The sequence below is a fragment of the Malaclemys terrapin genome, chromosome 3, assembly GCF_027887155.1.
Source record: "Malaclemys terrapin pileata isolate rMalTer1 chromosome 3, rMalTer1.hap1, whole genome shotgun sequence".
Classification (NCBI taxonomy): domain Eukaryota; kingdom Metazoa; phylum Chordata; order Testudines; family Emydidae; genus Malaclemys; species Malaclemys terrapin.
The window spans coordinates 83766911-83793397 of NC_071507.1; the positions used below are offsets into that span (position 1 = coordinate 83766911).

General features: G+C 39.2%; 1 protein-coding gene across 16 annotated transcripts in view; it reads right to left on the reverse strand.

The window, feature by feature from the left end:
- Positions 1–26487, reverse strand: part of AFDN (afadin, adherens junction formation factor) — a 220145-nt gene that overhangs the window by 42538 nt on the left and 151120 nt on the right. For all 16 annotated transcript variants that reach the window (XM_054021691.1, XM_054021692.1, XM_054021690.1 and 13 more), the window contains 3 exons: positions 22209–22407; positions 21190–21293; positions 17574–17660 (listed from right to left, as the gene is read on the reverse strand). In XM_054021691.1, the coding sequence (XP_053877666.1) occupies positions 17574–17660; positions 21190–21293; positions 22209–22407 (390 nt within the window). The remainder of the gene's footprint in view (positions 1–17573; positions 17661–21189; positions 21294–22208; positions 22408–26487) is intronic.

Below are 26487 nucleotides of genomic sequence, written 5' to 3' on the forward strand. Positions count from 1 at the left end.
CTATAGTGATGGTGACTGGACCTTGAATTAAGATCTTAAAGGTAGGCACAGGACAGAAGTCTAAACTTCTTTCCCTCTGGGCTCTGTGCTGCTGGAATAAATACCCAAAAGAATAAGGTGAGGGTCATGGGCTCCAACTTCTAGTGGGAGTCATTATTCTCATAGCTTCCAAAGCTGATCATTTGAGGGTGATGGATACTTAGCCGGGGGGAGCTAAAGCTCTCACTATGTTTAAAAACAGTGGTCTACAATTTTTGAGAAGTCGTCTGCTTCAGAGATAAAATGTTCTATCTATTATGTATTTTGATGTGCTGAATTCAAATATGACAATTAAAACAACTGATTGGCTACTGTTTCTAAGATATTTAAGTTTTTACATTTTATGTCTATGTATATTGTGTACATAGTAGAGTTTTAATCAAATTGTAAACCTAGGTCTTTTCATGTGTTTATGGTTGCTTTACATGATCATATTTCACCTGTCCTGTTTATGTAACACTTTAAAAATCAGCAAAAGGGTTATATAAATCAAATTTATTATGAAACAAAAGGCAAAAAACTATTATGTACATAGTTTAGTCTTATTCAGTGTCTACTCGGCGCTTCTTGGCTGGTCTCTTGTATTCATTAAATGGAGCATCTCTTGTCACTGTCCAGCAATCTCTTGTCACTGTCCAGCAACAGTCTGCAAGCATTGATGGGCTCCATTTGCCCTGATAGCGTTTCTCCATTGTTGCAATGCCCTGGTGAAATCGCTCGCCGTGCTCGTCGCTCACTGCTCTGCAGTTCGGTGGAAAAACAATCTAGATGAGAGTGCAAAAAATTTATCTTTAGTGACATGTTGCAACCAAGGCTTTTGTATGCCTTGAGGAGGTTTTACATCAACAACCTGTAGTTGTCTGCCTTGTTGTTTCCAAGAAAATTTATTGCCACTAACTGGAAGGCTTTCCATGACATCTTTTCCTTGCCACGCAGTGCATGATCAAATGCATCATCTCGAAGAAGTTCACGAATCTGAGGACCAACAAAGACACCTTCCTTTATCTTAGCTTCAACTTAACCTTGGAAATTTTCCACAGAGGTACTTGAAAGCTGCTTGTGTTTTGTCAATGGCCTTGACAAAGTTCTTCATCAGACCCAGCTTGATGTGTAAGGGTGATAACAAAATCTTCCTTGATTCAACAAGTGGTGGATGCTGAACACTTTTCCTCTCAGGCTCCAATGACTGTCGGAGTGGCCAATCTTTCTTGATGTAGTGGGAATCTCTTGTACGACTATCCCATTCGCAGAGAAAGCAGCAGTACTTTGTGTATCCAGTCTGCAGACCAAACAAGAGAGCAACAACCTTCAAATCGCCACAAAGCTGCCACTGATGTTGGTCATAGTTTATGCACCTCAAAAGTTGTTTCATGTTGTCATAGGTTTCCTTCATATGGACTGCATGACCAACTGGAATTGATGACAAAACATTGCCATTATGCAGTAAAACAGCTTTAAGACTCGTCTTCGATGAATCAATGAACAGTCTCCACTCATCTGGCTCGTGAACGATGTTGAGGGCTGCCATCACACCATCGATGTTGTTGCAGGCTACAAGATCACCTTCCATGAAGAAGAATGGGACAAGATCCTTTTAACGGTCACGGAAAATGGAAACCCTAACCATTTTAGGAATTGAGGAATCTCCTCAAGTGCCAGGAGCTTCCACTGCTGTAGTCTGGAGCCCAACAGCTCTGCCTTACTCTTGGGTAGTTCCAAATCCCTGACAAGGTCATTCAGTTCACCTTGTGTTATGAGGTGTGGTTCAGAGGAGGAGGTTGGGAGAAAATGTGGGTCCTGTGACATTGATGGTTCAGGACCAGAAGTTTCATCCTCTTCCTCGTCTGACTCAAGTGAGAATGATTCTGGTGCATCAGGAACCGGCAGTCCTTCTCCGTGGGGTACTGGGCGTATAGCTGATGGAATGTTTGGATAATGCACAGTCCACTTTTGCTTCGTTGACACACCTTTCCCAACTGGAGGCACCATGCAGAAGTAACAATTGCTGGTATGATCTGTTGGCTCTCTCCAAATCATTGGCACTGCAAAAGGCATAGATTTCCTTTTCCTGTTCAACCACTGGCGAAGATTCATTGCACAAGTGTTGCAGCATGTGGGTGGGGCCCACCTCTTGTCCTGATTTCCAATTTTGCAGCCAAAATAAAGGTGATAGGCTTTCTTAACCAGAGTGGTTATACTGCGCTTTTGTGATGCAAAAGTCACTTCACCACAAACACAGCAGAAGTTATCTACACTGTTCACACAAGTACGAGGCATCTCTGCTCACTTTGGCTAAACAGAAATGTGTCCCTTTGCAAAATCAAACACTGACAAATAAAAGAGCATGACACTGATTTCTAGAGCTGATATAGGGCAATTTGTTCAGCAGAGTGATGTAAGCTTCGTTATGATTGCATCATCCTTCTAGGAATAACATGATGAAATTCATATCATGTATGATGCAATGCCAGCTTCAGATTGCATCATTCGTTGTTTTGCCTAAAAAGCAAGTACTGTCCAAACCCAGTCAGAGATTTATTCATAGATCCAGTCAAAGATGTATTTTAGTCATTTCTGATTTAAACTGAGATCCCTTCCCTTTATAACTCACTTATCCTCCGCCATTCCCAAGTCAAGGGTCGTATATACTGACCCAATAGCATATCTTGAAAACTAGAGCCAATCAACAATTTTAAGCATCATTTTCGTTCTCAGTGACCCAGAATTAGTAAAGTTTGACTACATTTATTTCAGAAGCACTTTGGCTGTAGAGCAGTGAAATCGGTGTGCAAAGTGGTTGGCTCAGGCAGCCAAAATAGTGCTCCAGTACAGTTCATCAAAGTGGGACTGCATAGTTTATGTTCAGTTAAGAAAATGGTAGTGAGGACAAGTGTGCACTCCTAAGGTCATTTGCAAGGAGTATCTCTACCCCTCAGGCACTAGTAACTTGTCTTAATATATTGGAATTGGAAAAGGTTCAGAAGAGGGCAACGAAAATGATTAGGGGTATTGAACGGCTTCCGTATGAGAAGAGATTAATAAGACTAGGACTTTTCAGCTTGAAAAAGAGACGGCTAAGGGGAGATATGATTGAGGTCTATAAAATCATGACTGGTGTAGAGAAAGTAGATAAGGAAGTGTTGTTTACGACTTCTCATAACACAAGAACTAGGGGTCACCAAATGAAATTAATAGGCAGCAGGTTTAAAACAAATAAAAGGAAGTATTTCTTCACACAACGCACAGTCAACCTATTGAACTCCTTGCCAGAGGATGTGGTGAAGGCCCAGATGATAATAGGGTTCAAAAAAGAACTAGATAAATTCATGGAGGGTAGGTCCATCAATGGCTATTAGCCAGGATGGACAGGAATGGTGTCCACAGCTTCTGTTTGCCAGAAGCTGAGAGTGAGCGACAGGGGATGGATCACTTGATGATTACCTGATCTCTTCATTCCCTCTGGGGCATCTGGCACTGGCCACTGTCAGAAGACCGAATACTGGGCTAGATGGACCTTTGGTCTGACCCACTAGGGCCATTCCTATGTTCTTAATAAAACTGTGCAATGGCACAGACCAAATACGTGGTGATCATTTCACTGGGTCCACAGCATTTCACTGGGTCCGGTGTTGTCAGCAGATGGACTAGATGACTTAACAGAGTTTTCCCAATTTTAATTTCGGTATTTCTATGGTTAGAACTAAACATTATGAAAAATACTATGGAAATTTTTTTCCAGGTGACAGAAGAAATGATCAGAAAGCTAGCATTAGACAGTCTCAAACATGTGAACTTAGGCATCTGTAGAATATATTTGCATATGCAGGTACTGTAGCTAAACCTGTATTTCTGCAGATAATTAATGGCAATGCTTCGTTGCTACAAGTTTTAGACAACTATTGTTTGCCTATACCTGTTCAGCTTCACACACCTTGCTTTCTATTCAGTTAAAAATGCCAATAAAACTGGTAAAGCTAAGAATTATGCTTGATTACAGAGTGCAAAACATTAATACACACATGAATTATGTTACTACAGTATGTTACTGTATTAACATCTACTTTAGGTTACAGGAAATATATTCAAATTTTACAAGTGACTTGAGAGAGGACTTGAAGATTTCTGCTTTAACTCCATGATATCTTTCAATGGTTTGAGAATTCACATGCTTAGTATTCTGGGGAAACAACTTTAAAATAAAAGATATCTAAATTTTCCAATTATTATATAATTGAAACATCTGAAGTTGTATTGAGCCCAATTCTCCAATCATTCCCTGAGTATTATTCCCATTGAAATGGTTGAAAAGATCAGGCTTACGTATCAAGCCAGAAGTCCATAAGGCAAAAGAGCTTTGTTAATCAGAAGTCTGATGGGCACCCTGCCTTTTTGTTAATGACAATCATGAACGTTATCTACAGGAAATATATATTTCAGAAAACATTCCAAAAGAAGATAAAGAAAATAACACCACAAATATTTTAAAAAGTGAGTAGAATAATTGGTATGCACTCTGCACACCATTCAGCCATGGGAATAAAATTGTTTGTTCTTGTCATGGAGAATTTTTTTTACAACCTATTTGGGAAGGAAAGAGGGAATGATACAGAAAGGAACGTAGATATAAGAGCATAACACATTGACTAAATCAATTTTTTTATAATAAAAAACCATGCTATTTGAAATGGATTTCTGAAAGGATTAATCACAAAACTTTTGCTTGGAGTAAGCCTAGTCCTAAAATAAGTGATTTGAAGAATAGTTTAAAACAAGCCTTATTTTATTACATTTAATTTAGATTAATCTGAAATGTGTTAGATGATCAATCTACTCAACTGAATTTATAATTAAAATCTTACTTGCTTTCAGGATGCTTCATAAATGAGGATATTATAATACAGAAGAAAAGAAAAAAATAAAAAACTTTTTATGTGTATCTTTGGATTAGATTTTTTGTGCATTATAGTAACTGAGCATATTTTCAGGGATACAAAATAATCTGTGTAACTAGAACATTTTAGCAAACCAATATAACTTCTCCTCTATGATAAAAGAGTCCAGGCTTGATAGCTAGATTTTTACTCCATTCTTCCCACCACCTCTGAAACAGTAGTATTCACTGGTGTCATCAAGACTAATTCTCATTTTCCAATCTCTGTAAGCTTATACAGAAGATCAGAAGTTTTATAAACATCCTTAAAGGCAAGTTTATGCAGGAGAATCAGTCTCAGCCTGACTTGTCTGGCAAGCAGTAAGTCTACAAGTATTTAAATAAGCTATATTTATAAGCATTCTACGAGTACACCAGTTTACTAAAACACTCCAGCTGGTTTACATATGCACTTACTATGAAGTATAAAGGAAAGGCTTCTGAAAAACCACACACCCACATTCCCCCAAAGTTGTATGATTTCACAGGTCAGCCTTGGTCAAGAATGTAAGCATGTAAATCTGCTTATCTATGTACAGAACACGTTGTGACCCTGACATTTTTTAATTTGCCATCAGGTCAGGAGAAGGGGGGGGAGGGGAGAAAACGAACTCAGTAACTACTGATTATACATTTAAAATGAGGACAAAAGGAATCTCTTGTATTTGAAGGTCAAAAACTCTTTGGCAGAGGAAGTTCAGTCCCCCCAAGTCCAATTTCAACTTTGGAAATCTAGCAACATTAGACAAAATACTCTAAACCACACTCCATATAATCTCCAAATATAAATGAGGTGAACCAGCTTGCTGTATGTAAAACTGCTTCCTTTAATTGTGGCTACAGCTGCTTTGTTTCATGTGGTGCTCTTCAAAAAAAATACTGATTTTTGAAACTGACTCATGCTCCACATATGCAAACTTTTGTTTCCCCCTCCCTTGAAAAAACCAGAAACATTTTAGGAATTGGAGAAAGTACAGTTGTAAGCAAAAAAACCTCCTCCAGTAAAACTAAAAGGTATTCAAACACTACCACCAAACAACGTCACCAGCTGGAAGAGACACACAATGCACCTGGATGACAATGACCATTTGAACATACTTTTGTTAAAATACTAAGTAGTGCGGGGTTGAAAGACAGACAAATTCAACCCCCCTAAAGAGCTGGAAAAATGCCACAGTTCATACATGCACAATTTCTTAGAGTTCAAAAACACCCAATGAATCTGCTGAAGCATATTCAGTGTTTACAATCCCAAGGAGAAGGGAATAAAAAGCAGGGCTAAATCAGTGCAAGTTCTGTCATTGACTTTAATGAAACCATGATTTCACACTAGGTATTTGTTAATTTGTTATAAAAAAAATTTCCAGTGAAAACACTACAGGTTCAAGCACAAAAGAGTAAGTTAACTGGACTTCACCTACATTTTCATAAGACTTGCTTCTCAAAGTAGATAGAAAAGAAAAGAATAACCTTTACATCTCTAAAAAATTATGCTTTTCTTCTATTAAAAACAGTATCAAACATATCTTATTTTCCTTCATTCTTAGCTTAAATTTTTACCTGGTTTTGGTTTCCATCTGATTTAACTGCCTTGCTATTAATTCTAATTTGTTAGGTAGATGTTATTTTGCAGGTGATATCTACTGATGTAGACAAAAGTACATTGATTTAGGTGCCATATCATCTTTGTCTCAGCACTAAATCGCACCCATCTGGAAATCAATCCGTTCCAAATAACCTCTTCATTGATGAAAAATACCACTATTTCTCTCTAATTGCTAAGGAATCTGGATTTCAGAAATTAAAGCTGAGTATGCAATGGGTGTTTTGCCTACCTGAATTTTACTCCCACTTTAAAAGACATGGGAGAAAAAAGAAAAAGTGAGAGGAGAAAAATACTTCAAGTGGACTTAATCTTTTCTAAACCTTCATGAAAAACCCTCTTTCACATGGCAGATATGTTATTTAGTATTCCCCAGCTTTTGCAACAGAAATCTAAAATATAAATCTGCATGAAACCCTTCACTTACCTCAAATTATGAACTTTCAAAATACAAAAATTGATTATTTGTTGAGACCCTTTGAGCTTAAAGGTAAAGTCCTCAGTTAGTAAACTTTAACATACACTTTCAACTAATATTCAGATCTGTAAAGCACTGAGATATTTGGAGTCAAGCCATTTACCAGAAATGATACTACTACTGATTCAGTGACACTTTTCCCTTGTGAGTCAGTACTGAACTGAACTAAACTAATGCCTGAGCCATAATTAATGGTTGGAGGTGCTACCTTGTGGGTGTGACATTAATTGGGCAGGACCTCTGTTGTACAATCCAAATATTCCAGAGCACTTTTTTCAAGACATGGGTTTTAGCCCCTGGTGTTGAAACCGAACTTGAGATAATTACATTCTACCCATCTCAATTCAGGTGGACAGTTTTAGATGGACGGAGTTTAAAGTCACATGTAATGTTGCTGGGTCCTGCTAAACAGCTAACAATTTCCAGACCAGCTGAGACTACTTTTCACTGGTGACAGAAGCTATTTCTTTAGGAATAATTGATAGATCTTGTGTAATATACTTTGAGATCCTCAAGAATGAGAGAAATCACAATCAGGATGCTATAGTATTACTATTTGCAGTGTTATTCCAGTGGCACTGGTCCCAGGATATTCAAGATACAAGGTGGGTGACGTACTATCTTTTAATGGACCAACTTCTGTTGGTGACAGAGACAAGCTTTTGATCTTACACAAGAGCTCTTCTTCAGATCTGGGAAACTCAGTGTCACAGCTAAATACATTAATGAAACAGATAAGCAGTTAACACCTTTACCGTCATATGATAAAGTAGTGTTAGTGAGTTATAGACTGTTGCAATGAGCCATAAGTCCAGTATCTTTATTAAGTCAATGATTTTTGGTGTCTAGCAGAGTTATGAATTTAAGTTCTCAGGCTCATCTTTTGAAAGCGTTGTGCTGGTTTCCTTTGAGGACAAGGACTGAGAGATCAGATATAGAGAGATCATTTTGTGAAAAGTGTTCGCCCACAGGTGACATGGTGGTTTTGTTTTTTTATAATTTTTCTGTGCAAGTTCATTTGAGAATGTAGTAATTGTCTGGTTTCACACACATATTTGTTGTTGGGGGCATTTAGTGCATTGGATGAGGTACACTACAAGTTGTAATAGGCATGTATAGGACCCCATGGATCTTGATAGGTCCAATAAAGTTGTCCAAAAGAAGCTGGTCCAATTAAACCCACCTTGTTTAAACTATTGTTTACTGTGCGTAGCTAAAAGGCTTATGAAAAATAAATTTCTTTAATGCCAAAGTTGATCAAACCTAGTAGATGAATACCAGTTAAACCTTCTACACTTACTATGCCCCCTTCCCCTCCGGCTTAATCAACAGGAAAAACCTTTGAATGCTGTTTCTATTGCACAATAAATTGAGCAGCTTCCCCACACACCTATTCTTCTGTACTTACAACAGATGTAATCTGTTTGTGACTGTCTTAATTAAAAAACAGAACACCCTAAATAGACTGTGATCCTTGGATTCTTCCTTTGTGGTTTTCCTCCTTCCAACATGCTGCAGTCTTTGGAGTGGGGAGGGAAAGGAAGCAATCAGAATGAAATAAAATATTTTGTGTATACTAGTAAGTGCCTGAATACTGAAGCTATTATTGCACAGGTAGAATTGGCATATCCACCTGGTTTTGCAAGGAGCTTAGCTCCAGGGAGAAGTGCTTTCCCAGCAGACGACATTAAAACAAACATCTGGGTGACCCATTTGCAATATATAGTCGAAACTTACATTGAGTGAAATCTTACTTGTCCAGCTGGATCAGATCTGTGGCTAGGGTGACCAGATGTCTGATTTTTAACTGGAACACCCAGTGGAAAAGGGACCCTGGTGGTTCTGGTCAGCACCGCTGACCGGGCCATTAAGAGTCCATTCGGCAGTGCTGCAGCGCTAAGGCAGGCTAGTCCTTCCCTACCTGTCCTGGCTGGCACCGCACTGCAGCCTGGAAGTGGCCAGCAGATCTGGCTTCTAGGCGGGGGGCAAGGCCATGGGGCTCCATGCACTGCCCCCACCCTGAGCTCTGGCTCTGCATTCCCATTGGCCAGGAACCGGTGAGAGCAGCCCATGGAGCCTCCTGCCCTCCCCCTCCCCACCTAGGACCCAGACCTGCTGGCTGCTTCTGGGGTGCACGCAGCACGGGTGCCAAGGCAGGCAGGCAGCCTGCCTTAGTCCCCCCTGCTGTGCTGCTGACTGGGAGCCACCACACCCCAACCCTGAGACCCCCCTGCCCCAGAGCACCCTCCTGCACCCCAAACCCCTCATCACCAAGCCAGAGCCCTCACTCCCCCACACCCCTGCCCCAAGCCCGCTCCCATACCCTGAACCCCTCATCCCTGGCCCCACCCCAGAGCCAGCACCCCCAGCCCAGAGCCCTCACCCCCTTCCACACCCCTCATTACTGGCCCCACCCCAGAGCCCGCACCCCCAGTTAGAGCCCTCACCCTCTCCTGCACCCCAACCCCCTGCCCCAGCCCAGTGAAAGTGAGTGAGGAATGTAGTGAGTCGTGGCGGGGCTAGGGTGTTTGGTTTTGAGCGACTAGAAAGTTGGCAACCCTATCTGTGGCCTCAGATAAAGGGGGTTTGGGGGGAGGGGGAGAGAGCGCGCGCGAGCGCAAGCCGCCATGGTGCCATAAGCTTATAAGATAAAGAAGTAGGAAGCAGTTACCTATCATGGAACTTCCCTCAGTACCAGAAGCTATAAAAAACGCTGGAAAATGATGGGGTGGCAGGAAGCAAGTCACTTAGCACCATGTTAGCTGCTTATTTGTATGTCCCATGGCATGAACTAAACTGGCAGCTTCCGTAATTACTTACTTCTAGGAGACCGAGGCATGAAAAAACAAAAACCCTGTGGTGATAATGCTAACGAAATGCTCTAGGTTCTAAAAAGTTATTAAGAAGCATAGGTAGTTGAGATGCCTGATCTGAAATAATAGGCACCAGAAAAACCTTCTTTGCTCAATAACATCAAATAATACACAAGATTTGCTTTAGGCATGTAAACTAACGTACAGACTGATCAAGTATAAGTCTATCCACATCCCCAGGATGCCTAAACACTAGAATTCTACCAGAAGAGAAGCTTGTATGAACAATGAAATAATGAACCGTACAAAAGTATACCAATGCTTTGTAGTTTGCTAAGTCATGATAAATATACTCATACATATTTGTCAGCATATACTGGAGAAGTTCAGATCCTAAAAGTACTATTGGTGACAGAAGAATCCGATTTTAAAGTTCTTTTTGCGGATACAGACTAACACGGATACTCTGAAAGTTTTTTTTAGTAAGTCAGATAATTCTGGATTGCCTAACAAACAAGTTATCTACACCACATGTGAAATATCAGAAAAAAATTTCTGATTTGCATAGATATCCCACAATATATTCAAAATTCCTGATATTAAAATCAATCCCATTTCAGCCCCTTTTTACACCACCAACTTATACTGATGTAATTTATTGGGCTAAAGAACCAGTAGCAGTTAGTACAACTAACTGATTATTTAATACAATCAATTTATTTTCTAGTCTAAAATGTCTTATCCCATATTCTGATTAATTCAACCTTAAAAAAACAAAGTTACATAATCAAAATAATCTGTTTTAGAAAGGTAATGCCTTTTTCTACAGTATCTAATGGCAAAATCTGTCTTGTTCAGATTCTGAAATTCTTGTAATTTTTTTTAAAAGCCTGTATATCCATCAGCTGGTCACTTTATTTCAATGGAAATACTTTATCCAATTACCATATTTTTACAGAAAAATACACTTATTTGTGTTTTGAAAAATGTTTTTCCTGAGTCAGTTTTCTTGTGGCTGTAACAAATGACCAATTTTAATAAACGGAAGAGAAAAGTCCCATATCCTTCGAAGTACAAAAACACAATATGTTTAAGTCAGTCTTCACACACTGGTTGTGTTAATTAATCAGCAGCTTCTTCTAAACAATTTTTGTTCTACTGTGCTCACAGAAGATGTTGAAATCCTGCCTTGTTTTGTACAGTATCAATCTAAATTTCTCCACTCTGTAAATATACCTTAAATTCAAGAAATAGTTTGACTCACTGGAGCACATTTTCTAGGTCTGTTAGTTATTCTAGTCACAGACCAGGTCCACGAAATATTAAAATCTCTCAGAAGTACTGTTTAGGATGTCAATTTTAATTATTCTTACAACACTTTATAAATGGTAAACAGGGACTTTTAGAGGAATCTGGATTAAAGCCAATTAATATGACAAGCAGACATCATAAGTCATGCTATTCATGCTCTTTTAAAGTAAAATAGTTGCAATCAGTGCTGTTACTTAAACAGTAAAAATCTAAAACTGTCACTACCACAAGTCTTTCTTTTGAGAAGTGCATAGAAAGAAAAGTACTTAAAATTAAAATTTTTTCCCCTTCTAATTTTTGAAAAGTTAGCCACTACCCCAACTGTGTAACTGCATGCTACATTAAATAGCTGCTACAAGAACAAATACCTACAGACAGGTTTAAACAAGCAAGAGTACAAGTATAACATTTAAAACTTTACAGCAAAACAGTTCCAAATAGAACTCTGAACAAAACTTACCATGGATTCTGTTCTTCCAACAACAGAAAACCACATTTTGATCTCCGGGACTACAGATCCTTAAAAGAAAAAAAAACCAGCAACAAACAATTCTCCACTTCTCTCTCAGCCCTCAACAGCAACCAACACTACAGTCTCCTGGGTTTTCCAAGACACCCATCAAGATAATTCTGAGCTGGACGCTATGACACTGTATGGCATTTATCAACACTAGCTATAACCAATACAATATTCAGACTCTTACGTAATCACTTATGCGGCTCTGACTTTCATTTACTTTAGGAGCATTATTAAACTTTGAAAACTGATAGAAAAACAAAAAGGGACCTCTTGTACAAAAGACAAAAAACCTCCAAATTAAACAGGAAGTAATGTGCTGGCCCACAGATGGGTACGTCGTCACATGCTAACCTCCCCACCCCCCAAAGTGATATATTTTTAAAGTAAACTGCATGCACATTCTGCTTCCAAATCATCTGGATTGCATAAAAAGTAACCGCAATGTGGTTGAGAGTCAGGCAGCTTTTAACATCACAACATCTTTCAGGGTTAGAGCAACCAAATTCTGCACACAACCGCAAAAATCAGTACTGCCACTGATGCTCAACCACTCCCATCTCCCTAAAAATCAATGCCCCTCTGATGCTATTTGAGGCACGATTACAACAGGCTTTACTACAGAAAAATATGCAACATTACAATAGTGGTGGAGCAGCAGTTAGACTTGCTGGATAACACTGGACAACCTGTATAATTTAAGCTTTTTAATCAGAATACAACTATTCATAGTTTTAAAAGACATTCCAAGGTATTTTTTCTAACTCTTAATCATTTTAATAAACTCTTATAAGCTCAAAACAGGTGTTTCATTACTAACATTTGTTTTCATTCATTGTACATGCACACTTGTTTGTTACATGGTTTCTCAAAAGCTGTGTTGACAAACATACCATTCATTTATAATGTAAAATTACACAAGTTGAAGGGTAGGGCCAATTTTGAATCACATTTATAATTGTTTGGGGGGTCAGAATAATGTACCCAGTTAAAACATTAAAATTGAAATTAAAAGAAATGCTGTTGATATTGTAGACTCTGATTAAGTGGAAAGAGGACCAAATAAACTGCTTCTCAGTGACTATATAAATGTTTTCATTCTTATATTCCTTGTTTCACACCTTCTTAACTTAACATGGGTTTGCAATCCCGTGTATTACAGACTGAACTCCACCATAAGGACAAGCAGGTCCAGCAAATTTCAGTGCAAATTCTGTTACTTTTCCTTACAACTTTAGGTTTGACCTGAACAGACTATCCTTTGAGATAGCAGAGAATTCTTTCTGTAGGAAGAAGTGACAATGGACTGTGCCACTAAAGTCTTTGTGTTCTTAATTAGTAAAAGTTTTGCAAGTTTTCCATTATGTCTCCTTAACTTCCATGGATTTTAATTCCTTGAAATATGAAGTTTTGAATATATGGTATGAGCCAAGAAGGGAATTTTAACATTTTAAAAATATGACCTACTTCATACGTTATTTAAATGTTTCACTCTGATTTGAGGGGGGAAAGTAGTTAATGTTTTTGGGAAGGGGGAAAGAAATGCAGAGTGAAAAGAATTTCATTTTCTTCACCAATCTGAGAACCTGCACACTTCCCTCTCTTCTCCAAAAATGCCTGTAACCTTGCATTACAGTCATCTTCTGACTGGCAAATGTTGACCAAACAGGAGTCCCTTCAAAGCTAACCAGTTTCACTCAATAAGTGAGAGAGGTCAGTGTTGAGATGGCACAGCACTCCCTTCCCTCCTTTATGAAGCATAGAAGATTAGGGTTGGAAGAGACCTCAGGAGGTCATCTAGTCCAATCCCCTGCTCAAAGCAGGACCTAATCCCCAACTAAATCATCCCAGCCAGGGCTTTGTCAAGCCTGACCTTAAAAACCACTAAGGATGGAGATTCCACCACCTCCGGAGGGAACCCATTCCAGGGCTTCACCACCCTCCTAGTGAAATAGTTTTTCCTATTATCCAACCTAGACCTCCCCCCACTGCAACTTGAGACCATTGCTCCTTGTTCTGTCATCGGACACCACTGAGAACAGCCGAGCTCCATCCTCTTTGGAACTCCCCTTCAGGTAGTTGAAGGCTGCTATCAAATCCCCCCTCGCTCTTCTCTTCTGCAGACTAAATAAGCCCAGTTCCCTCAGCTTCTCCTCATAAATCGTGTGCCGCAGCCCCCTAATCATTTTTGCTGCTCTCCGCTGGACTCTCTCCAATTTGTCCACATCCTTTCTGTAGTAGAGGGCCCATAACTGGACGCAATACTCCAGATGTGGCCTCTCCAGTGCCAAATAGAGGGGAATAATCACTTTCCTCGATCTGCTGGCAATGCTCCTACTCATGCAGGACAATATACTGTTAGCCTTCTTAGCAACAAGGGCACACAGCTGACACATATCCAGCTTCTCGTCCACTGTAATCCCCAGGTCCTTTTCTGCAGAACTGCCGCTTAGAAAGTCGGTCCCCAGCCTGTAACAGTGCATGGGATTCTTCCATCTTAAGTGCAGGACTCAGCACTTGTCCTTGTTGAACCTCATCAGATTTCTTTTGGCCCAATCCTCCAATTTGTCTAGGTCACTCTGGACCCTATCCACCTCTCCCCCCAGCTTAGTGTCATCTGCGAACTTGCTGAGGGTGCAATCTATCTCATCATCCAGATCATTAATGAAGATGCTGAACAAAACTGGCCCCAGGACCCATTCCTGGAGCACTCCGCTTGATACCAGCTGCCAACTAGACATCCAGCCGTTGATCACCTTCTGTTGAGCCTGACAATCTGGCCAGCTTTCTATTCACCTTACAGTCCATTCATCCAATCCATACTTTTTTAACTTGCTGGCAAGAATACTGTGGGAGACCGTAACAAAAGCTTTGCCAAAGTCAAAATATATGGCATCCACCGCTTTCCCCATATCCACAGAGCCAGTTATCTCATCATAGAATGCAATCAGGTTGCTCAGGCATGACTTGCCCTTGGTTGACTTTTCCTGCTCACCTTCCTCTCCTCCAACTGCTTCAAAATGGGTTCCTTGAGGACCTGCTCCATGATTTTTCCAGTGACTCAGGTCAGGCTGATCAGTCTGTAGTGCCCTGGATTCTCCTCCTTCCCTTTTTAAAGATGGGCACTATATTTGCCTTTTTCCAATCGTCTGGGATGATTGGAAATGAAATGAATGCAGTTCTTTTGTCACTGAAGTCAGAGACAGAGCTGTATTCATAATTTAAACTTTAGCACTGGAAGTATAAAAGTAGCTCCAGCAGAGTAAATTGATACTTGCGTTATTTGTAACAGTGCCATCTACTGACAAATCACTGTAATTTTCAGTTTTTATTGCCTTTTTTGAAGCACTCCTATTATCTAAGGGCCCAAGAGTTCCACCTCTGACACAGGTCTTCATTTCTTACAATAAAATATAATTTTACATTATTATTTGAAAGTCAATCGCTTTTCCAATTTTGAAGAGAAATATTGCAAAACCAATTTGCAAAATGTTAACAATGGTGTGTAAGTGCAACCGCCAAATTAATTCCACTCTGACACATGCCGTCTAAGTCTTTTTGGATATTCCATACATTTAAGAACTTCATTTCACAGCATAATTTTTTTTAGACCTGGCAAATTTCAAAACATATCATCTCTCTCTCTCTCCCCCCCCCCTTGTTTTCTGCAGGGGAAAAAAACAAACAAACACAAAACAACCACATTCTTCCCTCATTCCAGAATTTCAATTTCTGTATCAATGCAAAATATATGACTGAAATCCACTGGAAAAAACCAAGAGTCAATAGCTAAGGGAAGTAACAGAAAATGAGAGAGTATGTTCACTGTTACAACTTCTCAAATACCATTTACCTACTTTGAATTGCTCTTTTCTACACAACCTTGGAAATTGCACTGCCTGTACACTTTTTTGCACCTTTTATTACTTTTATGATCATACAGGAAAACTGAAAAAAGCAGCTCTAATAAGCAATTCTCTGTTCTATGCAACCACTTGAAAAATATCTCCATTCTATTTCTAGGACCATTTGATTCAGCTTTCAATGAAAGACCATCTCTTTTATGCAGCCAATATTCTACTGGTTTCTTAAGTAGTCACATAACATAGATTTCACTATTCACTTTGCTATTTGAAATATATATTAGCTGGGCAAAAAATATTTTCTACATATCCATGGATTAACATCAGGATAAGGAGACAGAACATCTGCTTTTTACTAATTTTCAGAGAGGTGAGAATTATTTTTTAAGCATAAACTTTTTAAAAAACCTATTTTGACACCAGCCAGTAGTCCAGTTGTATACTGCTGCTATAAATTAGGAGTATGCTTCCAGTGAAAACTGTGCCCGACAGGGAAGTCAGTTCCAGTGGAAACTGCAATTTTCCCCATCTCATATCCCTGGTCCTCCTTACATGAGAAAGTTTTTTCATGCTAAATTAGGACTTCCCATCGATTTAATAAAACAGTTCCACTTCTCATTTCCAATTCCATCTCAAGCAAACACTGAACTGAAATTCAGTTGGCAGTCAGAAGTCTGATGTGAAGATAAATTGGAGTACTCTCAATACTCATGTACTATTAGTCTTTCAGACTACTACTGTACTAACATGTCAACAGCACAAAATTAAAATTTTTAGTCTCCAATTTCGAGATTATTTTCTTGTAGTCACAACATGATCATTAGGTGTATACTCCTGAAAGCCCCCCAGCCCCCTCCCATGGCAGAAACAGAACATTAAAAATAAATACAAAATAATCAAATCAACACCATCAAGCAGAAACACATTCTGAAATATGCAAAATTTCAGCAAAAAGAAGAATCTTTACAAGAACTCAATCATGTTTGACAGCTTAAAAGCCATCAGATAAAAGCATCTTTAGGACGTAAACTCGTTGGGACAAGGGACTTAATTGTTTTGACACAGGTCATCTACTGCACAGCAAAAAGACACTGTCTCTATCGGTTTGTACATGGTCTACTCATGATTGGGGCTTTTGGGCACCACAGTTATATTAATAAATCAGTCACTAATATTTAAGCTGAAAAATCAAGAGAATGTTGTGTCTGCTACATAAAGCCCATATAAACGGACCTAGCCAATAGGTAGAGCCCTCCATCTGGTGGCTGGAGTAATATGTGCATTCTTTATGTTACCAGAGCCAAGATGAATCTATTGCCAGTACCCTTTATAAGGCAAACTTTCAAAAGGTAACCTCCTCTTGCTACAGCTACTCTGCATAAAGTATTTTAAAGAGCAATAAGATGAAATAACAAAACAAATTAAAATCACAGGCACCTAATTTCAGTGCACAGAACAACACTTCACTACACAGCGTAGATAGAAACTTCCATTTACATACTTGAATCTTATTTTTCTATTATCTCATTTTTAAATTGTAATACATATAAAAATAACACTTCCATAAAAATTGGCATTTATTACTCCTTATCCTAAAGAGTTTCTGCTACTTTTTAACAGTGAATCGGTTTTAATTATCTTTTCATACTCAGTTCAAACCCAAAATATCCAAATACAAAGGGTTGGAGGCATCAATATTTAACTTTAAAAAAAAAAATACAAGTATGAATGCAATATTTTAACAATTACTGTGATACAGTCAATATTAAGAGTGCCAAATTATAAAATTAAATCCAAAAATTCATTATAGGACAACTTCAATATTAAAATTTTCTGATTTAAATAGTTGTTTCTCTTACTTTGTTCATACTGTGTGTTGAGTGTAGACCAGCATTTCATAGTCAGGAACCTAGCAGGCTAAATATGGTATGCAACATATACTTTCCCAGGACATGTTTAAGGAAATGTTTAAGTAAAAAAAGGGTCGCTTGATGATTTTACTGCAATATGTTTTCATACCTTAGCAGCAACAATGCTTAGGCCCATTCCATTTTGTTTCTTTAATGTTACTGTGATGATTTCAGGTTCTTTCCTCAAAGGCTGAGCCTATCAAATGGAGGTGGGGGAGGGGGAGAGACAAACATGTAAGTTTGCATTAACAGCAAAACTAAGTATGACGAGAGCTGCATAAAACAGTTTAAATCAATAAAATCAACAATGAATGATTGGATGGAATACCTGCTGACACGCAAAAACTCCTTTTACAAATCATTTTCACTTTAAACACCGGTGACTCTTGATTAGAATTAGTTTAGACAGAGGTTATCAGCATTAAATCTGTGCTCATATCACTGCCAAAGGTAAGGTCAAAGTCCACCAAAAAATTTACTGAGGTCTAAGAGATCTACAATTCTAAAATCATTTAACAAAAATAAAAGCTGAAAACTAGTTAAATCATTTTATGATAACTGTGCTCTTTGAACCTTGTTTCAGTTTTTTTTAACCCAACTTCTAGAAAATAAAATTCACGTGCAAAAATACTGGGGCAATTAATATCTTCAGAGCAGATTAAAACCTTTAATACTTCACAAAAAAGCAAGACATTTAAGTTTGAAAAAATCGCCAGTGGATATTTGCAGTAGGTAATTTTCATGGTATTTTCTGATGGTGCCAATATACTCTTAGGTAATGTAGGTGACACTACAATCTTAAGCATATGAAGCCCATAGTAGTGTCCAAATGAAGCAAAACTCTTACTGTCAGTTTCATAAGACAAAAGTTTCATTTTTTTTAAATTGTGTAACACAATTGTGGTAAAGTTAATTAAAAAAAAAAATAAAAGCAAGGAAATTCTAAGCGAAGTCTACCTCAGCACACTTATGCCAAAGACTGCAGCAAAACAGGAGCCTGCTCCCATTTTATTTAATAGGAGTTTTTCTATTGATTTAAACTGGAACACAATCAGGTTTCAAGTCTATTAAAAACCCACTGGAGAAGTGACGAATTTCTCCAAAAACACTATGTAGATGAAAAAGTCACAAGACCCGGGGAACATATAGCTTTGTCACTGTTTCCATCTTTCAGCTCCTTTTCAAACAAAGGCTTAAAAACTAAGTCAATGTAAAGCAAATCTTCAGAAGTATTTATTTTTATAATTTTACAAACTACCCACCGGGAGTAAAACTCAATTTTAACTCTCAAAAAAATCGGTGTCTCAAAAAGATTTCATCACCTGCTCTAGAACCAAATTATCCACTTTGTTATGGATGTCACAAAAGTACAATTATTGTCAAAAAAGCAAATGGAAAAATGGCACTTTCTTACTCATGAGATCTACTTAGTGTGTGTAATTCAGGGTGATATTAGCTTACATTAGTGACAAATAGACAATGTGTTACTTGATTACTTCCTTTTTGGGACTGATCTCTAACTAGTCCAAGACTTCCAGGATACTGTCCCCCTCTGTTTCCAAATATTGGAGGCAGTTCAGATTTGTCCACTTCTTAATAGTAATGTCTTATACTATATTCCACTATCTACTGGAAGACATTTCTAACTTTTGGCTTGGCTAGACAGGTTGTCCCAAAGAGCCTGAATACCATAAGACTTGGATGAGCCTGCATTTATGGCATTATTTAATGAGGAGGCATGAGGTGTCATGGTCAGAGGTCTAATCCCAAAGAGCTGAAACATCTTATTTCCTTTGCCTGTTATTCCTTTTTGTCCACACTCCTTTTTAGTCCGAGATGGTGGAATGCCTGGCATGAGGCCAGAAGAGCCATTTACCTTGTAGGAACATCCAATGTATTTTAGAATTTATCACTGAGTAGCCAATCAATCAGATTCCAAGTATTAGGAACTGGGATATATAAGCAAACTCTATCCCACCTATTCAGATGATGGAGAACAGACCCCTGCAATAGCTCCATTAGTGTTAATTGTGTCACAAAGAGATACCATCTAATAACTAGGTACAGACAAATTCCTAGACAAGCCATCTAGTCTATTATTAATATTTTTGTGAACGCTCTTGGAGGAGTAAGTGAGACCAAAGAGTAACATTTTGTACTAAAAAAAGCAACTGCTATGGGTGAATGAAGACTTGGCTGATGAAAGTGTCATCTTGTAAGTCTGACAGGTCCACTGACATGAGGGGGTTTCCTGGAGAGATTACAGAGAGAGGAAGACTGTCTCCATCCTGACTTTTGTTTTCTTCATCAACCCCTTCAGCCTTTTGAGCATACACAGCCCAGACTCCTCCAGAGCTTTTTCATATTATGACGAATAAAGTAGAACCTTGTTACCTTTTCTTGAGGGACAAGTTCTACTGCCCCCAGCTGTAGGGCCTACAAGATTTCCTTCAGGATGAGTTGATACTTTTTGTCATTGCTTGAAGTGAGGAGATGAAAACATGGTGTGGAAGAATCTGAAGCCCAAGACAGTACCTCAGCTGCACTACCGCTTGTACCCACTTTTCTGATGCCTATTAGCACCAGATGTCTTAAATGAGATATCATGCCCTCAAGTCCATTTTAGAACCAAGGCAGGATGGGTCTCCGTAATAGTGACTGTCTGAACTGGAAGGAGATTTTTTTTTCTTTACTGTTAACTTAAATTTGGCATAGTTCTGAGGGGCTAAGCTTCTTTACGCTATTGCAACCAGGATATTGTGGTTTAAAAAAAAAGAAAAATTGCCAGTGAGGCTCCTAAAGGCAGTTTGGAAATCCTGTCTAATGAGGATTTCTACCATCCTGTCTATAGGGTCTTTTGGGGAGGAATCCCTCTCAGCAGGAATTGCCATTTCCTTTCCCAGGGATGCCACTGCTGCATCAGCCTTAGAAAGGATGAAGAAAAAACCTTTGGGTTCAGGATTTCTTGAGTCCTGATCCCCCACGTTGGCAGGCACTTTATCATTCCATCCTAATGATTTCTTCGAAGCAGTTGAGTAGGGGATGGCAAATTCTGCATTTCTTGATTTCATCATATTATATTTTTGGTAAACTAATGCAATTATAACAATGTCAAAACATTTAGGCTATGACACAAACTTCTCATTGAAGTAGTACTGGTCTTTTACAAAAAGGTTAAATAAGTGTTTTTCAGACTGAGTCTTGTTGCCTAAGAGTGCTCCAACAAGTAAAATGAAAGTGGAAAAAAAAACAACCCAAGAACACATTTCCCTGACGATTTGGCAAAAACAGAAGAATGTGCTAGATTACTGAATATTCAATATTAATATTTAGTTGGTGACTGCTGGTTTACACAGCCCAAAGCAGAAAAGAATACACAAGTAAACAAATGAACAGGTTGCCCTGTACATATAAATTAAAAATATACTTTCAAAATGAATCTTTTAATAGTATTTTTGAGGGAAATCCCTTTGCCTTCTGCTCCCCATTGAAAAATTGTTTACATTATGATAGACATGCTATGACAAAGATAGAGAATAACGGATAGAAACTGATCTTGAAACATTTCCACAAATTGTTATTTTTCTTTGCTAAGAAGCCACATAAACATCAGTGACATCTATTCTTTGGAATAAGGATAAAAACTGAGTACACAGAAAATATGGTTCACTGCAGGTTAACATTTATAGACTCTCGCTCTGAATTACCCCAAAATGAATACTTACTAGCTCAGCATTCTCACGTAACAGGTGACTTTCATAGTCTGCACCTTCAAAATACATTGTCCAAGTACCTGGTGAACGTGGATGAGGTGTCAGCCTGCAAAAGCCTAGAGGGGAAAAAAGCACAAGTGAACATGTGCCACTCACTAGAAGAATTAACTGGTGAAACACAGCTAAAAATAACAGTTTTGTTGGTGCATTACTACCATACAGCAATATTTATCCTTATCTGTTAACATGTTTTGAATGGTGTATGCTGAACAAAAGATTACAGGCATGTAAGAATTACACCGTCACAAGCACATGATTAACACCACAACCTTACAGTTCTTTATAGCATCTTCCACTGGAGGAACCCAATGTGCTTAGCAAACATTAAGGGGTCATTTATGACTCCTTTGAGCTTAAAGTGTTCTACAGAGAGAGGACTGGCTGTATAACCCAAGCAGCAGTTCTTGGTAGTATTGTGCCTTTGAAAGACTTGGTGGAACACATAGGAGACACTAAGCCCTTTTCCCCTCCTCTTTCAGTTTATGCACTTTCTCCCAATTCTTTCATGCCATGTTTCTCCTGTCTTTCCTGTTATTTTTCATTTCTGCAGGATCCGAAGTGGTAACCCTTTACAAAAGGAAGGGCCACACAGGGAACATTTCTCTCTTTCTACAGGTCCATGTATAAAGACCTTGATGTAGGTGCTTACTAAACACACACTGCCAATACACAGAAGCTCACTTCAATTATTTAGAAGCCTGAAATAAACATGCATTATGCCAAGGGGATTCACAATGTCATACGAAAGTAAAATTCAGAAAAGTATATAGAAGTTTTACATACCATGTGAGTGAGGTAAATTTAAATAGTTTAATGAAAGTGTAAAGCAAAGGATAATGAAATAAGGATTGAACACTATTGTGATTGAGGGGAAAAACACAATAAATACCTCTAAAGATACCTCAAGTTCTACATTTACTATACTACAGAAAAATAACATTAATATACAGTTTAATAGTAGCAGGACTGACCTCTCTGGCATAGTGGATCTAAAAATTCTTGTAAACCACTTGGAATGTTTCTGACAACATCACATGAATAGCCATCTTCTGGCAAAAGAAAAGGCAGCTGTAGATCAGGATCCTCTTCTAGCTGGACTTCTCTGCCATCACTACGAGCTAGTTCGTCAGCTGTATTTTCTGCAACAGCCACTACATTCTCTATCAACTCCTGTACATAAGACAAAAGGACATTGTTATGTTTAAAGGGCTAAATTAATTCCAATATTGATAGATAGATAGATAGATAGATAAATAAATAAAGAGAACGTTATGATTGTATCATTAAGCAGCCAAAATTCAGGAAATTACAAAGCTAAAGTTGCACATAAAACCTCAACTCTACCCCCAGACACGTGCCTATATATTACAACACAAGCTTTATCAAATCCAATATCATGCAACTTCATTCTCCAACCCTGTGTAGCATCTTCTAATATCGTCTCTTTTTTAACGTAAGTCAATACACTAATGAACATATATTAGACATTTTACATGAGGTCTGCATTTGAGAATTAGTATGTGATCATGCAATTAAAAACTATACTGTAATGCATATGCACAGTCAACTGCACATGGCAACCTTAATTATGACACTTCTTGTCTTGGGTCTAATAATTTTTGCATAATATTTTGTCCTTTTTTGTACAAAAGAAAGATAGGGGGGAAATGCATTAAAAGGGGCTGCTTATTCCAGAATATGAAAGCTCTAGTGGCTCACAAAATGTTGATGATCATGTACAATTCCATAATCTGGGCCTAGTTAGCTATTTGCTACCAGAATGCCCTGTCCCACAGTTCTTAGAAGGTTCACTGGAGGGAGGGCCCTTATCCTGTACCACAGTAAATAAATCCAAAGGGGCCCATATCATAAAAACTTTTGGAATAATCAAAGGTACATCAGAGTGATGCTCCCACTTGCACACACTATATAGTGCAAAGCAGCCCTTCATATCTTGCAAAGTTTCATGTACAACTTCAAAACACTTTTCACTGTGCAGCTAAATAAGCAACATATGTATACACAGTGATTGAGCTTTTTATGAGCTTAGCAAAAGAAATTCAAAAGCTACCAATTGTCACAGTGTTCACTTTTCATCGGAACATTCAAAGGGAAGACCATCTCCATGCCACAATTCTCTCTTTAGTTGCTTCCACTCTAGAGCTGTTCAACCACCACAACATTTTAAAAAATAAATAAGACATTTTGACTCTCTCTTCTTATACTCAATCTTCTAAAAATGTCACTGCAGGTCAAAGAAACCTTGGAAATTTTTAACCTGAAATGTGAATGTTCTAAATGGGCAAGATGCTCCACAGATAGTGTTTAAGAAACAAATATAAAAGACCCCACCATGCTCACCATTCCTCAGTTCCTCTCCAAATCAGAAGAAATGACTAACACGCCAGACATATTGGAGCATAAGCTTTTGTGGGTGAATACGCGCGTCTGACGAAGTGGGTATTCACCCACAAAAGCTTATGGTCCAATACGTCTGTTAGTCTATAAGGTGCCACAGGAGTCTGTCGCTTTTTACAGATCCAGACTAACACTGCTACCCCTCTGATATTTAACGCTCCAAAGTAGAATGGAAGGGGGTGGGGGGTTAAATGAGGATATACAGAACAAAACTCTTGTTACTGGCAAGTAATTTTTTTTCTTATGACTGTCTCTGCAGATCCCCTCCGCAGTGGACCAACTTAATAGCAGTGATAATCCTGAGAATAGCTAAACAGTGTGTGACTCTTACTAAGTGTGGATGACCAAATATCAGTACATAAAAATGCCTTCTTTCTCTTCGAGCTCCCTAGTGAACAAAATCCTTTCCACAATGATCCATGCATTTGTCACCTCCAGGCTGAATTACTGTAACTCACTGTATCTGAAGGTAAAAGTCAAGATAGAGCACAGCTTTCAGCTGGTACAGAATGTGGTTGCCGGCCTTCTCCATGGCTTAGATCGCGGTGAGCACATCAGACTGGTACTTGAGTCCTTATACTGCAGGGATTCTCAAAACTTCATTGCACCGTGACCCCCTTTTGACAACAAAATTTACTACATGACCCCGAGAGGGGCTGGGGGAGGGTGTGACAAAATCCAAACCCCGCCGCCCTGGGTAGGGGGCCAAAGCCGAAGCCCAAGGGCTTCAACCCCAGGAAGGAGACCTGTAACCTGAGGCCCGCCACCCAGAGCTGAAGCAGTTGAGTTTTGGTTTTGGCCCTGGGCAGTGGGGCTCGGGCTTCAGTCCTGGGTCCCAGCAAGTCTAATACCAGCCCGGGCAACCCCATTAAAAGGGGGTTGCGACCCACTTTGGGGTCCTGACCCACAGTTTGAAAACCTGTTATACTGGCTTCTGGTCAGCTTTCAATGCCAGTTTAAGGCTTTGGTCCTAATCTTCAAAGCAATTAATGGCTCAAGCCCCAGTTCTAAATTGTACACCAAATTTTGATCTATGAACCATTTTGACAGCTGTGCTTCTCTGGGACAACACAGATCACAAAGATCAAGACAAAACACATGAGAATCTTCTTCAGCTATCCCTCGATGCGAGGATAATGTCTGCCAAGAGGGTTCATTGGTGAGTTTTTAAGTGGCTGAGGAGCCCAATTCTTGCACTGCAGATTTTCCCACAGCAGTGGCAGGTGTAATCTTGGAGGAGTCAATTGTTGGCTGGACTGTTATGCCCTCTCTTTCCTCCTTTGTTACTTCTGTCTCATGAGCAAGTCTGTTCTCCTCAAAGTGAGCTGTGGCTTGGTGTATGGTGTGGCGTCACTGTGTTCTGTTCCGTGCCAAGTCCTCCCAGTTTGTTGGGTTGGTGCCTCCCTTTTTAAGACGTACTTTCAGTATGTCTTTGAAACACTTCCACTGCCCTCCACGAGCCTTCTTCCCTGACTTAACTGAGAGAAGAGCAGTTGCTTCAGGAGGTGAGTGTCAGGCATAGCCAGTCCAGCGGAGCTGGTATTTCATGACCTGCGCTTCTATAGTGCTCATGTTGGCTGCAGAGAGAATGCTGATGTTAGTGTGTCTGTCTTCCCAGCTGATCCTGAGAATCCTCCTGTTGGAACCACTACAGCCACTTGAGATGAAGGGTGGGGATGACAACTGCCTTGTAAACCAAAATGCAAATCCCTATAATTGAAGACTCGTTTGAGTAGTCTTCCAAAGGATGTGCTGGCACAGTGGATCCTGTATTCAATTTCTGTGTCAATGCTAGCTGTTTGGGAGAGGTGGCTGCCAAGGTATGGAAAATGGTCCACATTTTCCAGGGGGTCTCCACTGATGGCGATTTATGGAGTACAAAGAGTAGATTGTGCAGGTGATGGCTGATAGAGTACCTTGGTTTTCCTGATGTTGAGAGAGAGAGAGAAAGAGAGAGATCCAGACTATGATAGGCATCTGCAAAAAGATTTAGGGTGCTTTGCAGGTCAGCCTCTGTGTGTGTAAGAATGACAGTCATCTGCATACTGAAGGTCAGTGCCGCCAATTCTTGTGATCTTAGATTTTGTTTGGAGACGTCAAAGACTCCCAGAGATCATTGCTCCTGTCTTCCCTGCCACTTAGAGATTAAGGATAAAAGATTCTCAGTTGAGGAGATCCAGATATGGAACAAATTTCCAGAGGAGATCAGGCAAATCCAGAATCTGACTGTCTTTAGGTAATACTACGAAACCTCTGTGCCATAAGAATGACATTAAAAACAATGGAACACTCCCCTTGCAAAAAAGCCCATCAACCAATACAAAATGTTGAACCAAATCAACCTTAAAATAATGCCTGGTCTACTCTAAAAAGTTAGGTTGACCCAACTACATTGCTCAGGGGTGTGAAAAATGCACACACACACACACACACACACACACACACACACACACACCCCCAAGCGAGATAGTTAAACTGACCTAACTCCAGGTGCACATAGCACTTGGTTCACAGAATTCTTCCTTCAACCTAGCTAGCACCTCTCAGGGATGCAGATTACGTGTGTCAATGGGAGTCCCGTCGGTGTAGGCAGCATATACATTGAAGAGATCTACAGAAGTGCTGCTGTAGACAAGAGTTCAGCATCTGATCTGGATTTACAATTAAGAGAACAGAGCTTCATAAAAGCATGACTTGAAATCTAGACAACAGCTTTTGCAAATTTCAAGCAGGCCGCAAGAGCTTTAGAGAGTGAGGAGGATTCAGGATCAAAGACTGCTTTGCATCACTCAACAACTCACAGTGCAGAGACTTGAAAGACCACAAAGTAGG